Source organism: Dipodomys merriami, unplaced genomic scaffold (genome assembly GCF_024711535.1).
Source record: "Dipodomys merriami isolate MVZ:Mamm:240054 unplaced genomic scaffold, mDipMer1.0.p SCAF_1, whole genome shotgun sequence".
Taxonomy (NCBI): domain Eukaryota; kingdom Metazoa; phylum Chordata; class Mammalia; order Rodentia; family Heteromyidae; genus Dipodomys; species Dipodomys merriami.
This window is the reverse complement of record NW_027202270.1, coordinates 21,443,988-21,457,946: the sequence shown is the minus strand read 5'-3', so window position 1 is coordinate 21,457,946 and position 13,959 is coordinate 21,443,988. Positions and strand designations below refer to the sequence as shown.

The 13,959-nt window shown below is 34.5% G+C and overlaps 1 protein-coding gene across 2 annotated transcripts in view; it reads left to right on the top strand.

Annotated features, from left to right (window-relative positions):
* Spag16 (sperm associated antigen 16) overlaps positions 1 to 13,959 on the top strand; it is a 782,336-nt gene that overhangs the window by 15,894 nt on the left and 752,483 nt on the right. For both annotated transcript variants that reach the window (XM_070027619.1, XM_070027711.1), the window contains exons 4-5: positions 2,132 to 2,250; positions 6,094 to 6,231. In XM_070027619.1, the coding sequence (XP_069883720.1) occupies positions 2,132 to 2,250; positions 6,094 to 6,231 (257 nt within the window). The remainder of the gene's footprint in view (positions 1 to 2,131; positions 2,251 to 6,093; positions 6,232 to 13,959) is intronic.

The following is a 13,959-nucleotide window of genomic DNA, read 5'->3' as shown; positions in this document are numbered from 1 at the left end:
TGTTGGTCATGGGGGCTGAACTCTGGGCCTGGGCACTGTCCCTCAGCTGTTCAGCTCAAGGCTAGCACCCTGCCACTTGAGCCACAGTGCCACTTCTGGCTTTTTTCTGTTTATGTAGCGCTAAGGAATCGAATCCAGTGCCTCATGCATGTGAGGCAAGAACTCTACCACTGAGCCAACTTCCCAGCCCCTATGTACAACTTTTTTGAAAAGAACTTATTTTGAGCATCAAGGTTGGCTTTCCTCAATGTATCTGTACATAAACATTTTATGCCTTTTGTGTAATCTGCTATCTAGTTCTGATAGCCTACTTTTTCAGATGTGGATAAATTAGTGAATTCTTGTCAGTGAAAAGAAAATGAGTGCTATTGAGAGACAATGATGCTTTCAAAGTTTTTAAGAAAATATCTGCCTTAGTTACTTTTTGTTGCTATGACAGAATGCCTGACACATGAATGGGGTTAAGATTTATTTTGCTCATTGTTTCAGAGCTTTTACTCAGTCATGGTAGGAGGGCAGAGTGGAGCAGCTCACATCACAATGGACAAAAGTCAGAGGAGGAGTCTTAGCAGAAATGGGAAAGAAAGACCTAGTCCCAAGAACATGCTTCCATGACCTACTTTGGCAAGTCTGGTCCCATCTTACCAAATTTGACTCCCTCCCCAATAGTCTACTCTAATTTTGAATCCATTAATGGATTAAACATTCATTTGTTCTGAGCTCAGATGATGTAACCACCTCTGGAAACATGCTCACAGATACATCAGCTATGTGCTTTACAAATCTCCAAAGTGCTTCTCAGACAAGTCAAATTGATACTCAGGAATAACTATCATGCTCCCCAATATTTGATTTATTTTGTACATTGGATAATGTGCTGTAGATGTTATCCAACTAGTCAATTCTCTTATGAACCCTAAAAGCAATAATGGATAACATGTAAACAAATGGGCTGGTTGTGTTCTAATAAACTATATTTATAAGAACTGTTACCTCTGACTCCTGATGAGTTGACTGAGTTATTTTTGTTTCCCTCATGGAATAATAATTACTTCTTCCACAGTGTTTCTAACAATTGATACAGCCATATTATTGCATTTTTAAATATGAATCTTGTTTTGTATATATGTGCTGGTGAAAGAGCAGGGCAAGTAGAGCTCCTTAGTGTTTTTTAATCTGATCATGCTCTAGCCTTATCTAGAGCTCTTGTCACTCTTCCTTTTTGATGTGCACTTGTGTTGAGATAGCACTTTATTTAGAGTTAAACATAATTCTGAGAGATACAATACTGAACCAACACTAGTGGTTCATACCTGTAATCCTAGCTAGTCAGTAGACTGAGTGGGAAGTGGGAGCTCTGGCTCAAAGTAGAAGAGCAGTAATCTTGAGCACAAAAGCTGAGGGACAGTAGCTAGGCCCTGATTTCAGGCCATTGGACTAGCAAAACAAAAACAAAAACAAAAACGTACTGAACATTAAAATCTGTCATATTGCTTGCTTTATTGTATAAAGTGTCCTGTGAAGTGTTCTTTCACATTTTTACATGTTTCTTAAATATCTTTAGTAAATATAAAATATGCCCTTATAAGGAATTTTCAATAACATGTTTTTTCCAGAATTATACTATTTTTGGAATTTTCTTTATTTCTTATTATTATTTATATTATTATTATTATTGTTATTTTATTCTAAGAGTCTGAATTTTGATCTTTCAAGATTTTCACATGTGGGATTTTGTATTTGGGATTATAGCCCAGATCCCACTTTTTCAATGAAATCTTTCTTCATAACTGTATACTTATAGCAAATTTATACAAATACCTTCTGTGATCTTGGATCCTATCTTCAAGCCTCTCCTTTTGCCCAGCTAGCACTTAGTCCTGTCATGCTGTATGCATTTTATTTAGTTTTTCATAATTCTGTCTACATCCATTGACTGCCAAGTATGAAGACCACAACTTGTTTGTTTTCAACAATGCTTTTTATCCCTGTTAATTAAAATAGTCCTTTGTGGATAATATTTAAGGCTAATTATTAGAAAAATTAATCAATGAGTAATTGAATGAAAGACTTCTACCATTAATAAAGAGGTTTGATATGAAAAATGAATAATTGTACATTTAAATTTTAGGAGCAAGAAACAATTCTTCCTTCAAAGCCTGTGATACCTGAAGTAATAGAAGACTTTCTCTGCAATTTCCTGATCAAAATGGGAATGACTCGAACTCTTGATTGCTTTCAGTCTGAATGGTAAACAATTATTTGGTTAAACAGTTGACTATAGAGGCCAAGGCCTTCATATGTGCGCGTTAACAATCTGAAAAGACTTTGAAATGATGTAGCTAACATACCTGGGTAGAAAACTTTCTCATTTCCAAACCTGAACCCATACCATTCACATACACATAAGCACCTAGCCAACCCATTACTGCAAAGACAATTTTATTAAACTATCTTATTTTTTAAAACAATTTTATTAAACAATCAGGTTCAATTGATCTTTGAGTAATTAAGAAAATGGAATATCTTCTAGAGGTAACAAAATGATTTTCTAAAATACTTCCTTTCTTTTTTTACTTAAGTATTTTTACCTGAATTAAGGTATACTACTACTGCTGCTGCTGCTGTTGCTGCTGTTTTGCTTTATAGTGTAAATGTTTTTCCTATTTATTTATTATAGTTGGTTCTTTTTCTACAAATAGTATTTCATTTAGAAGTAGAAATATATTTTCAGATATTGCCTAAAATCAAGATTTTATTTATTTAATTGATTTGTATAATTTAATGACATGGATTACAAAAGTTATAGTCATGATGATAAAGTCAACAGGCATGTTTTTTATTCCTAATATCCCTACCGGAATATTAAATGATGGATATGAAAGGTATGAGTTTAATAGCCACTGCATACCATACAAACCGGATTAATATATAAAATATTTATTGTGTTTTGGACTATGCTAATTTAAAATATAGAAATTTGTAATATTTACTAATATATTATTTTTCCTTTGATCTGCTATCCTCTGTGGAAAATATGTACATAGGAAGACTCAGTTTCATTGTTTTAATTGCATATCTAAATTAGTAAATTTAATGCAGATAGGCAGTTGTAATTATTTAAAAAGGAGAAAGTTTGGTGATAGTAAAATAATACCGCTTTTTAAAAATCTAGAATTCTGTGCATGATTTAACAGTTATTTTTTAACAGTAATCTTAAAGAAAAAATTGTAAATATATTAGGCAATACATTTTTGTAAGAGTAAAGCGCTGTTTCATTTGCAGATAATTAATGAGGAGTAAAAGTAATCTGGTTCAATTACCTTTTTTTTTAAAGAATGAGTTAGGACATGTAATACTTACATATATGCTAGGTTAGTATTAGTATGAAATGACAAAACCTAAATACACACACACACACACACACACACACACACACACACACACACACATACACACTCTATATATCATTTTTTGGTACTATTAGAGTTTTAACAAGCTCTATATGTTCGGGCTCCCCTGGATCTATTGGCTCTTCCCCAAATCTAGTCCAACTCAGTATTGGAATACAGCCATAGATTTTTTTTAAAGTAATGTCTATGACTGTTTTTATGCTTTAAAAGTAAAGTTAATCATGAGAAGGATTATATATCCTACAAAGTGTTCTAAAATACCTATTTTCCAAAAAAATATTGCCATAGCCTGCTTTCTATATTATATACAGGTAAGTATAGTAGGATTTTGTTCTTTGAACCACTGAAAGGTTTTCACTGTGGGTTTGCTCAGTGCCCTTATGACTACTTAAGTAGTACTCATGGACAATAGTGATTTGTCCTGGGGAACAAAATTAAGGAGAGTCTTAGAATGGTGATAATATGACAGTGTTCTTTCAGTATCTTAATATACCCGTATTTCACTAATCTTCCTTGACTATATTGGGTGGTGTTCCCTGGGCCATTAACATGTTCACTGTTTACTCATATGAAATGTCAATTCTTGTTCTTTACCTTTTCTTATTATTACTATTTTCTTTCTTTAATTCTTCTTCCCTTTGAAACTTGCATTTTAAAAAGTGTTTTTCTCTTTCACATTTTGCTTCCTATTCAATCACTGTCTCTTCAATTGATGAGGATCTGGTGCTTGGTCATATACTATACAAGGGTTTTCCTTTCTGTCCAATTGGAATTAAATGAAATACAGGAATGTTGTGACTCAGCTATCAAGGGAACTCAGCATTACAATATACTAAAGTTGAGGATGGCAAAGATAACTACATAGATTTATACACTAGGTAAGCTGATAGATAAGTTAAAGTCTAAAAAGGATTTTAAAATATTTTAAGAGACAAGGCTTTTGGCTTATCGCTCAGAAATTTACTTCTTATTACCTTTTAAAAACTTTTTGGTTCTGGGGTCTGAATTCAGAGTCTGGATCATTTCCATACACATATACTAAGTACAATAATGTTTCTCTTATTAAAGCAAAGGAAAAAATATGATGGATTCCACGTGCTATTTTAAGTGTATCTTGATTTTCTACTCACTGCTTTATTGGCACATTTTCTTGAGAAGTTCTTTCTGCCACTTTTTTATTCCTTATTCTCTCATTTCTACTGTAACGTCACTCTCATTCCCATTATTCTAGTGAATTTTTTTGTTCAGTGACTTTTACATATTTACATAGCCAAACCCTGATTCTCAAGGTTTTCCAACCTCTGGCATATTGTCATAGTTTCTTATTTCTTATTTCTTGAAACACTTTCTTTACTTCACCCATGGGCCACAGATTTCTTATATTCTTCCCATACTTCATGAACTCTCTTTCTTAGTTTCCTTTGGTAGTACTTACTATTGTCCAACCCCCTCATCAATAATGGATAACTTTGTTGCTCAGTCTTCATTTTTCTTGATATGTTCATGCCTATCTAGTCTCCTCTTGTCTCATAACTAGTGTCTATTTATTGATGATACTCAAATTTGAATTGCCTATCTGTAATATTATTCTGTTCATTTGAAAGTCTGCTAGCTGTATAAACTTTAATTTGAATGGAGATTATTCTTTTTTTTCCCAACCAGCCAGTTCCTACTTCTTTTTTGTCCACTTTGTAAATGGCTATGACTCAACTATGGCTATAACTTCCCTTCTTTTGATGAAACATGAGACAGTAATTTCATTAGAAAATCCTGTTAGCTCAACCTATACTGCACGTCCAGACAGTACCCATTTCTTATAACTTCCACTACTGATCATTTTGTTCTAACAAATACCTCTCTCTCCCTCTCTCTGTATCTTTTAGATTGTTGTAGTAGCCTGACAATTCTTTCTGATTCAATACTTACTCCTCTAAAATCTGTTTCTTCAAAGAGACTAGCCTTTTCAAAGCATAAGTATGATTCATGTCCCTTGTGTCAAACTTTTTCTGTGTCCCAACCTCATTCAGAGTAAAAATTGCTTTTCTTACGCTGGTTCCCTGCTTCCTTTCTGGCTCCTCTCACAGCATCTCTGTTGCTCTGTTAATTGGATCTAGCTCCAATGAAGCTAGGTGTACTGGCATTTTGCTCTTCTTGTAGATACTAAGCACTTCCTTGTCTCAGAGTCTTTTGCATTTCTTTTTCTATCAACCCTGGCTATTCCTCTTCTGAAAATCCACATGATATCATACATTTATTTCTTTCAAGTTTCTGCATAAATATAACTTTGTCATCCATGCTTGCTAGTCATGACTATAGTCTATAAATATTACAAACACTTCTACCAATAACTTTCCATTTGTGTCTTCTCATTTCATTTTTCTATAGCAAACTTACCACTCTCACTAGACTGGCAACTTCATGAGACAGGAGTTGCAAGATGTTTATGAAGGTTACCAGTTTTGGATTGGTGACATATGAGATTTCCAGCCATATTGTATACACCATGAGGGTATTAGTACCTAGATTTTTTTTTACTATTTCATTTTAATAACCTAATATTGACCCATTAATTTATAAATACAGCAACTGATTGCTACCAGATTTTTCTGAGACTTAACATTTTGAATTGTTTCTGAATTTAGTAAGAAGAAATGATATAAACCATTTGATCTTATCCTAGGTATGAGTTACTACAGAAGAAAGTAACTGACCTTCCAGCCAATGGGAATGTTCCAGATGTCTATAACCAGATTATGCTTTTAGAGACTGAGAACAGAAATTTGAAGAAGGATTTGAAGCACTTCAAACAAGCAGCTGAGTATGTTAGTTTTTAAATATTTTTCTACCTCTTTCCTTTGGCCTTCATACAAAAGAAGAGTTGAATGAAGCTAATATGTGTAATGAGTGAGAACTGTCATGCTAGAAAGCAGAATTACATCTAAGTTCTGTTGTAAAAGTAAGAAAGGCTTCACCAGCAAATTAATTTCTTTGATAACTAGAACTCTCACATTTGAAACTTAGCAACAGAATTCAGGACAGGGCATTGTGTGGCAGATGGTTAATTTATTAGGTAACCCTAACTTCCCTATGCTATTTCTCAATCTTTTGATGTTTTGTGAGTCATAGTTTTAGGAAGATAAGCTAATTTCTGAATTAATAAAATTAATATAAAGAGTAGAAGGAAGAAGATAACATTTTACTAGAACAATTTAGAATTTGAAAATTCTTTAAAAGCAATAATGTTAACTGTAGACATGGGTGATAATGATATGTTCACATAGATTTATCAGTTCCCACTATTGTACTGGTTGGTAGAGACTGTTGATAGATGGGAAAGATTGTATACTTATGATTACAGGACATAATGAAGTCTAAATCAAGATGTTTCAATTAAATTTTATGAGAACTTAAAACTACTCCAGAAAGTAGTCTATTAAAGAAGCAAGAAAAATAATATAAATATCCTGTCTCACCACATTGAATGTCTTTTTTATTTTCTTTATTTTTTAAAATTTTTTTATTGTGAAAATACCTTACAGAGGGGTTACAATTACATGGGCAAAGTTATGAGTACATTTCTTATCAAGCATTGTTGCCTTCTCCTTTGTTTCCCCTTCTCATCCCTTCCCAGCTACATCCCCCGGCCAGCCCCCTCCCACCCTGCCCGGCCAAAGTAGTAAAGAGTGTTTTTTAACATTACGACTTGTATATCTCATTGTTGCAATGGGTCCACCTGTATCCCTATTTAAACGTTTTTTTAAATACATACATAGATTTATTTAAATGTAATTTAAAATTCCAGTAATGTCTTAACATCATCTTTTGTAGCTTAATATAAAGATATTTAAAATTTTTAGTCTAAAAACTTCAAAAAAAAATTCTTGGAAGGAAACCCTTGCTTTGTAATTTCTTGGCATGAACTTATACACAAGAAAAATTTAGAAGCCAAATTTTTTCCATATCTTTCTTTTTAAAATAAATAGAAAATAAAAGAGTTTTAGTGAACAATTTTAGAGGGTTTTCTGGCAAAGAAACATGTGAATGTTTCTTGTTGGGTGTCCCGACCCGCAGGACTTCAACGAGGGCAGTGAACCTAAGCGAGAAGGAATGAAGGGACAAGAGACACGAAGAATGACAGCAAGACAAGGATTCTGATCAAGCTGCCAATTTTTATTTTTCACACAGGGGTATTTATATGCTTAGAATAAGGAAGCTTTTTCATTGGGCGTAGCAGCTGCAGGATGTTTGCTTAGGGCAATGTGAAAAGGTGGTTGATATCAGCTACCTGGTCTTTGTTTGGGGCAGGATGAAAAGACCATATTCTGTAAACAGCCTGGAGATGTTCCAGTGAGATAGTCAAGCTTAGGGCTCCGGACAGTTGGGAGACCATTTTGCATGGAAAAATCTGCTATTTAGAGAGGAGAGTGGATGCTTTAATTCTCCATTCATTCTAGTCAAACATATTTAATGGGGTAGCTTTCTTTTAAATAAATATATTAATGCAAAAATTAGATGAAGAAGGATACTGTATAGGAAAATAATAATTTTAAGATGCATGCAAAATCTTAATAAAAGAAAGTACTCTGCAATGCAAACTGGTAGAAATATTTAAATAACCTTTTACTTTTAAAATGTTAACTTTCTAGGCATACAATTTTCATATTATCTTTGTGGTTGTACTATTTAGAATTCTATCTTTTTCATAGAACTGTATGATGATCCACAAGAATACATTATTAGAATAATTGTTTTCTCTATTATTGGTTCTTTTTATGAGAATTATTTTTTACTCTTTTTGTTGGTGCTTACTGTGACTTTGAACCCATATGTAATGTATGCATTTGGAACTTCATAAAGTATTTTTCACAGCATTTCCTAGTGTGTTCTTTTAGTTCTTCATCCTTTGAATTATTACATAAGCTTGCTATATTTTTAAATAAATGCAGAATTGGACACTTTATGCAATGAGCTTTAACAGTAATCATTCCTGCTTTCTGGGTATTTATTATACTATGAAAATGTCAAAATTAAATTAAGTGTTACTTATGCAAATTAATACTTTAAGGTTAAGTAAAATCATAGTTAAAACAGATACCATGTAAATGAAATTCTTTGTGTGTGTGTATGTGTGTGTGTGCTTGTTACAATATCAAATTATAACTTTAATTTCAGTTGCCTATTGGTTATGTTTCAACTCAGTTATTCAACATAACTTAAAATCTAACAAGTTAGGGAGAATATTTATTTGCTTTAAATCTGCTTTGAAAGAAACCCTCCTGCTTCTTGCAAGCAGGTGATTAATATTTATTTTGGTGAGTGAATAGTAAACATGATGTGCTTTCAGAGCACTTTTTGGAAAAGTATGTTCCACTGGCATTTGATGTTTTATAATAATTTCAGCAAACTAAATCAATGATATTACAAGCCCGCCACAAATTATATTTCTTCACTCAAGATTGTCGATTTGACTTAATGAGAATATTTTTCTTGACAGTAGTTTGTGACATAAATGAGATTCTTCTTTGTGGATTTTGACTGAAGTTTGCCTTTTTATTATTAGGCTAAGGCAAGATAAATGTAGCTGTAAAATGTCTTTAAATTAATATTTAATAGCAAAAGAGGTTATAGACATGTCCTATTGACCTTGATTAGACTAGTAGCATTTAATAATATAATTAGAAAATCAAAGAAATTAAATAACTTTAAAGTTAATATTTATCTGACAAAAAATTGCATTGGATAAAACACTGAACTTGAAATATACAGTTTCAGTGTTCTACCGTTTATTAACACGTGCTACTATTTTTAACTAACTTATTAATTATCCACACACTATTAATTCCTTGAGAGTGATGTGATAATTGAATGAGGCAATCTATATTAAAAGGGTATGTTAATCATAAAGTGCTTTGAAATGTTAGGTATTATTATCAATAGCCCTAAAGATTGTCCTTATAGGATTTAAAAAATCATCACAAGGTTAGTATTTTGGAAATTTAGCAATGAAAATCCATGAAGAAGAAATAAAAAGGGAAATATTTCATACCAAAATGTCATAAATTCTTGTAGTGTAATTGAATCATCTTTTCCTTTGTCATGAGTGTTGTTAGTTTTAAACAAATACATTTTCATTTTCCTGGCTAACAAATATAGATTATCTTTCAATGCAAAATTTGTGATAGAATTTTTTGAGAAAATTTTCTTATAGACATTTTAAAGAGTGAGTCTGGAGGAAGATGGTGGAGGAAAAGCTGGGGCTAAACAAACTCTTATGTTCCAGTGAAAATTCCAAGGCTAGAGAGTCACACCAAGTGTGCCATCATAGTACAGAGAATTTGGCCAGAGGGGAAAAATTCAGACAGCTTGGTTAAGGAGACAGATTTGAGCACTCACTGGTATTTGCCGTGGTGATGAGTGCTACTGTTACTCTCATATCAACATAGAGAGCCTGGGACAAAGGTGCTAGAAGCAGTGTGTGAGCGGATTCTACTCACCTCCAATAAGAACTGACAAGGAGTGGAAATCTTTATCCTGCTGACCACAGTCGCAGACCATGGACGACCTAGAAACCAAGGGAAAGGCATGAGTACTCCATAAGACATCCTCACTCCTTCTCATAGAGCAGAGGTGGGAAGGTAGCTCATCTCCCACCACCTGAAAAGAACTCCATCTTTGATACTGACAAAGACCAGACCAGAGCAGCTAGCACATAACTCAGGCCTTGGAAGAAGACAATAGGAGCCATTCAATAGGTCAAAAGAACTTGACCTGAGGGGTTCATCTCCACCCTCGGAGAAAGTTGCCCTTTCAAGGCAGAGAAATCTCTTCCCAGGGATGAGTGACTTTCTTCACTGGGTAAATAGAACCAGAGGCTGCTCCACCCCACTGCAGCACAGGCAGCAGACCTAGCTGCAAGAGGATAAAAGAAACACTATTGAAAATTCAGTAAACATAAATCCTGAGAATGTCTCCAGGGTGGGCTGTGTGAGTGTCTCAGGAGCTAGCCCCTCAGGGAAAAGCTGCTGAGGGCTGACAGGCCTCAACCCTACTCACAACCTAGCCTCATCACAACAACTCCAAACTAGAGGAAACAGCCATCTTCCTCTTTTGTGATACTCAAAGCAGATTGTCCTCCATAAAGTCCTGGTAAGGCAGAGCGTCTTTCTGCCTGTTCAAAACAAACTGATTTAAGACACAAATCAAACCACAGGAAAACCAAACAAGCAAACCAGAGATTCCACCAATAGACTGGTTATGGACACAGGGGACACACAAGGTCCCCCTTCTCCTGCAAAAAATACTAAGAACTTTTTTTTGTACCTATTCCTTTTTTTCTCAATTAAAATTCTGTATTTTGCCAAAGAACATTAACACCAACAAACAGATATGTATTTTTTTTTGTTTCCGATTTTCACATTTTCTTTCTTTTTTTTAATTGTGAAAATACTGTACAGAGGGGTTACAATTACATGGGAAAGATAATGAGTACATTTCTTATCAGCATTGTAGCCTCCTCCTTTGTTTCCCCTTCCCAACCCATCCTGCCCTTGCCCCCCACCCTTGTACCTATTCTTTAAAATTTTTTTTAAACTTCAATTTTTTCATCACTTTTAGTTTTGTTTGTTTAAAAAATTTTTTTTTACTCTTTTCCCTTTCAGTCCTTTTTGTTTTTTGGCTTTACTTAATTGCTGTTCTGTTCATCCCCAGATAATACCGGTCTTCTATTATTAGACCTGATACTTCATTGTGTGTATACTTAGTTCAGATATCGATCATTCAAGTCACAAACTCTCAGCCGTAGCTCCTTTAATTGTAGCATTATTTCTTTAAATTTACATAATTTTTAAGGGATCATTTTAAATTTTTTTTATTTTTCATTTTCCCCTTTCTTTATATATTGTTTTCTTTCCTTCTATGCTTTTTCTCTCTTTGAATTTAGGTTTTGTTATGTTCCCTCTTTCCCTTTCCTTCCCCACATTCCTCTAATCTTATTTTCTCCTCACAATTCTCCCCAAACCTATTCATTTTTGGCCAGCTGACTCCTTCTTTGATTTTCTTAGTCCAATGATCCCTGGTTGTGTTGTTGAACTACATTGAATCTGTTGAACTAGATTGTATCTGTACTCATTTTGACTGCGTCAAAACAATCTGTGCAACTACAGGGCTATGGTTGATGCTTGTCTTAAAACAGTATTCTAGTGCAGAATTGGTTTTGCTTTCATACACAAATGGACAGAACAAGCTGGAGAAACACACAAAAAAATGTCAAGTCGAGATATTTCAACTCCCACTCATGATAATCAGGCTACAGAGCAGTTAATGAATAATCCAGAGGAGAGTTTCCAGAATGCTCTACAAATACTATTGGTAAACATGCTGAATGAAAAGATTGAAAGCCTGCAAAAGACTCTTTGTGAGTGTGATAGGGAAATGCATGAGTGTGATGAGGCAAGCAGATTAATACAGGAATTTCGAGAGCGTGAGGAAGGTAATCAAAAATTAATAAAGGAACTGTGTGAGAGGGATGAGAATAAACAAAGATTAATAGAGGTAATCATGGACTCCACAAACACAAAGCTGGAACAATCCACGGTAGCCAAATGAAAAGCTGAATGAAGCCCAACAGACGGAAAGGGAGTCCAATGAAACTATAACCAATCAACTAAAAGATTTGAGAACACTGAAAATCAAATTAAGGAGGTAAAGAAATCCATACAAGATCTAAAACAAAGCTCCAGCAAAGCATTTGAAGTCATCAAATCTGACCAATTAGAAGGCAGGAAAGAAAAACAAAGTACAAACTCTTCACCATAGGTTAGACCATGCAGAAGATCAAATCTTTGGGACTGAAGACACACTAGGCATTATAGAGAAAGAACATACATGTATGCAAGACAAATCCAAGAAATATGATAGATTTGTTCAGAATTTAGAAGACACCATCAAAAGGCTTAATCTAAGGCTAATAGGTGTAGAGGAGGGCCCAGAGACAGAAGTTAAAGGTCTAGGAAATTTATTTAACAGGGTTTAGTAGAAGGCTTCCCCAAAATGCAAAAAGACAGGCACATTCAGATACAGGAGTCCTTTAGAACCCCAAAGAGACAGACCAGAACAGGACATCCCACCTTCATATTGTAATCCACACAGGATCAGTTGAGACCAAGGAAAGGATTCTTTAAGCTGTCAGGGAGAAAAGATCAATCACCTATAAAGGGAAACCAATCAGAATAAATTCAGAAAGCAAGAAGAGCCTGGAATGATACATGCCACACCCTAAAGACAAACAACTCTCAACCAAGAATACTGTACCCAGCAAACTCTCCTTGATAATGGAAGGTCAGATTAAAAACCTTCCATAGCAAAGAAAAAATTGAAACAATATATCTCCACCAAACCAGCTATACAAAAGATAGTTAAAGATGTCCTACAAATAGAAAACCAAACACAGAACGATGAAGGCCGAAAACAGCCTCCAGAAAAGAATCATAGCAAGAACCCAGTTGGCACAGCCTCCAGGAAGGTGGATAACATGACAACAATTACCAAGCACCTCTCGGTCCTAACTCTAAATATTAATGGACTTAACTCTCCAATTTACACTGTGAAAATGACAATACTGCCAAAGGCTATCTACAAATTTAATAGGATACCTATCAATATCCCAACCTCATTCCTCAAGGAAATAGAAGCAGCAATTCAGACATTCATAGGGAACAATAAAGGACCACAAATAGCAAAAACAGTCCTTAGCTGAAAGAATATTGCTGGAGGAATATCAATACCAAATTTCAAACTCTACTAAAAGGCCATAGTAACCAAAACAGCTTGTTACTGGCATAAGAACAGACCTGAGAACCAATGGAGTAGAACAGAAGACTCAGAAATGAACCCACAGACCTATAGCCCTCTAATCTTCGATAAGGGAGCTAAAAAAAAATAGAATGGATGAAAGACAGCCTCTTCAGTAAATGGTACTGGCAAAATTGGTTAAATATCTGTAGAAAACTAAAGCTAGATCCTTATGTATCACCCTGCACCAAATCAACTCAAAGTCAAAGCACACACTCCGAAAACATTACAGGAAGGAATAGGAGAAACTCTAGGGCTCCTTGGCACAGGCTGAAATTCTCGTAATAAAGACCCAGAAACACAACAAATTAAAGAAAGGTTAGACAAATGGGATTACATTAAACTGCAGAGCTTCTGCCTGGCAAAGGACATAGCTAGCAATAGAAAGCCCATGGGTTGGGAGAAGAACTTCACTAGCCATACAACAGACAAGGGCCTCATATCTAAAATATACTTAGAACTCAAAAATTAAATCCCTCAACAACAAATCCTCAAAGAAACAACTGCCCGATTAATAAGTGGGCTAAAGACTTAAAGAGAGACTTCTCTGAAGAGAAAATAAGAATAGCCAATAGACACATGAAGAAATGCTCTTCTCTGTCCATAAAAGAAATGCAAATCAAAACAACATTGAGGTTCCACCTGACCCCAGTTAGAATGCTATCATCAAGAAATCTAACAACAACAGATGCTGGAG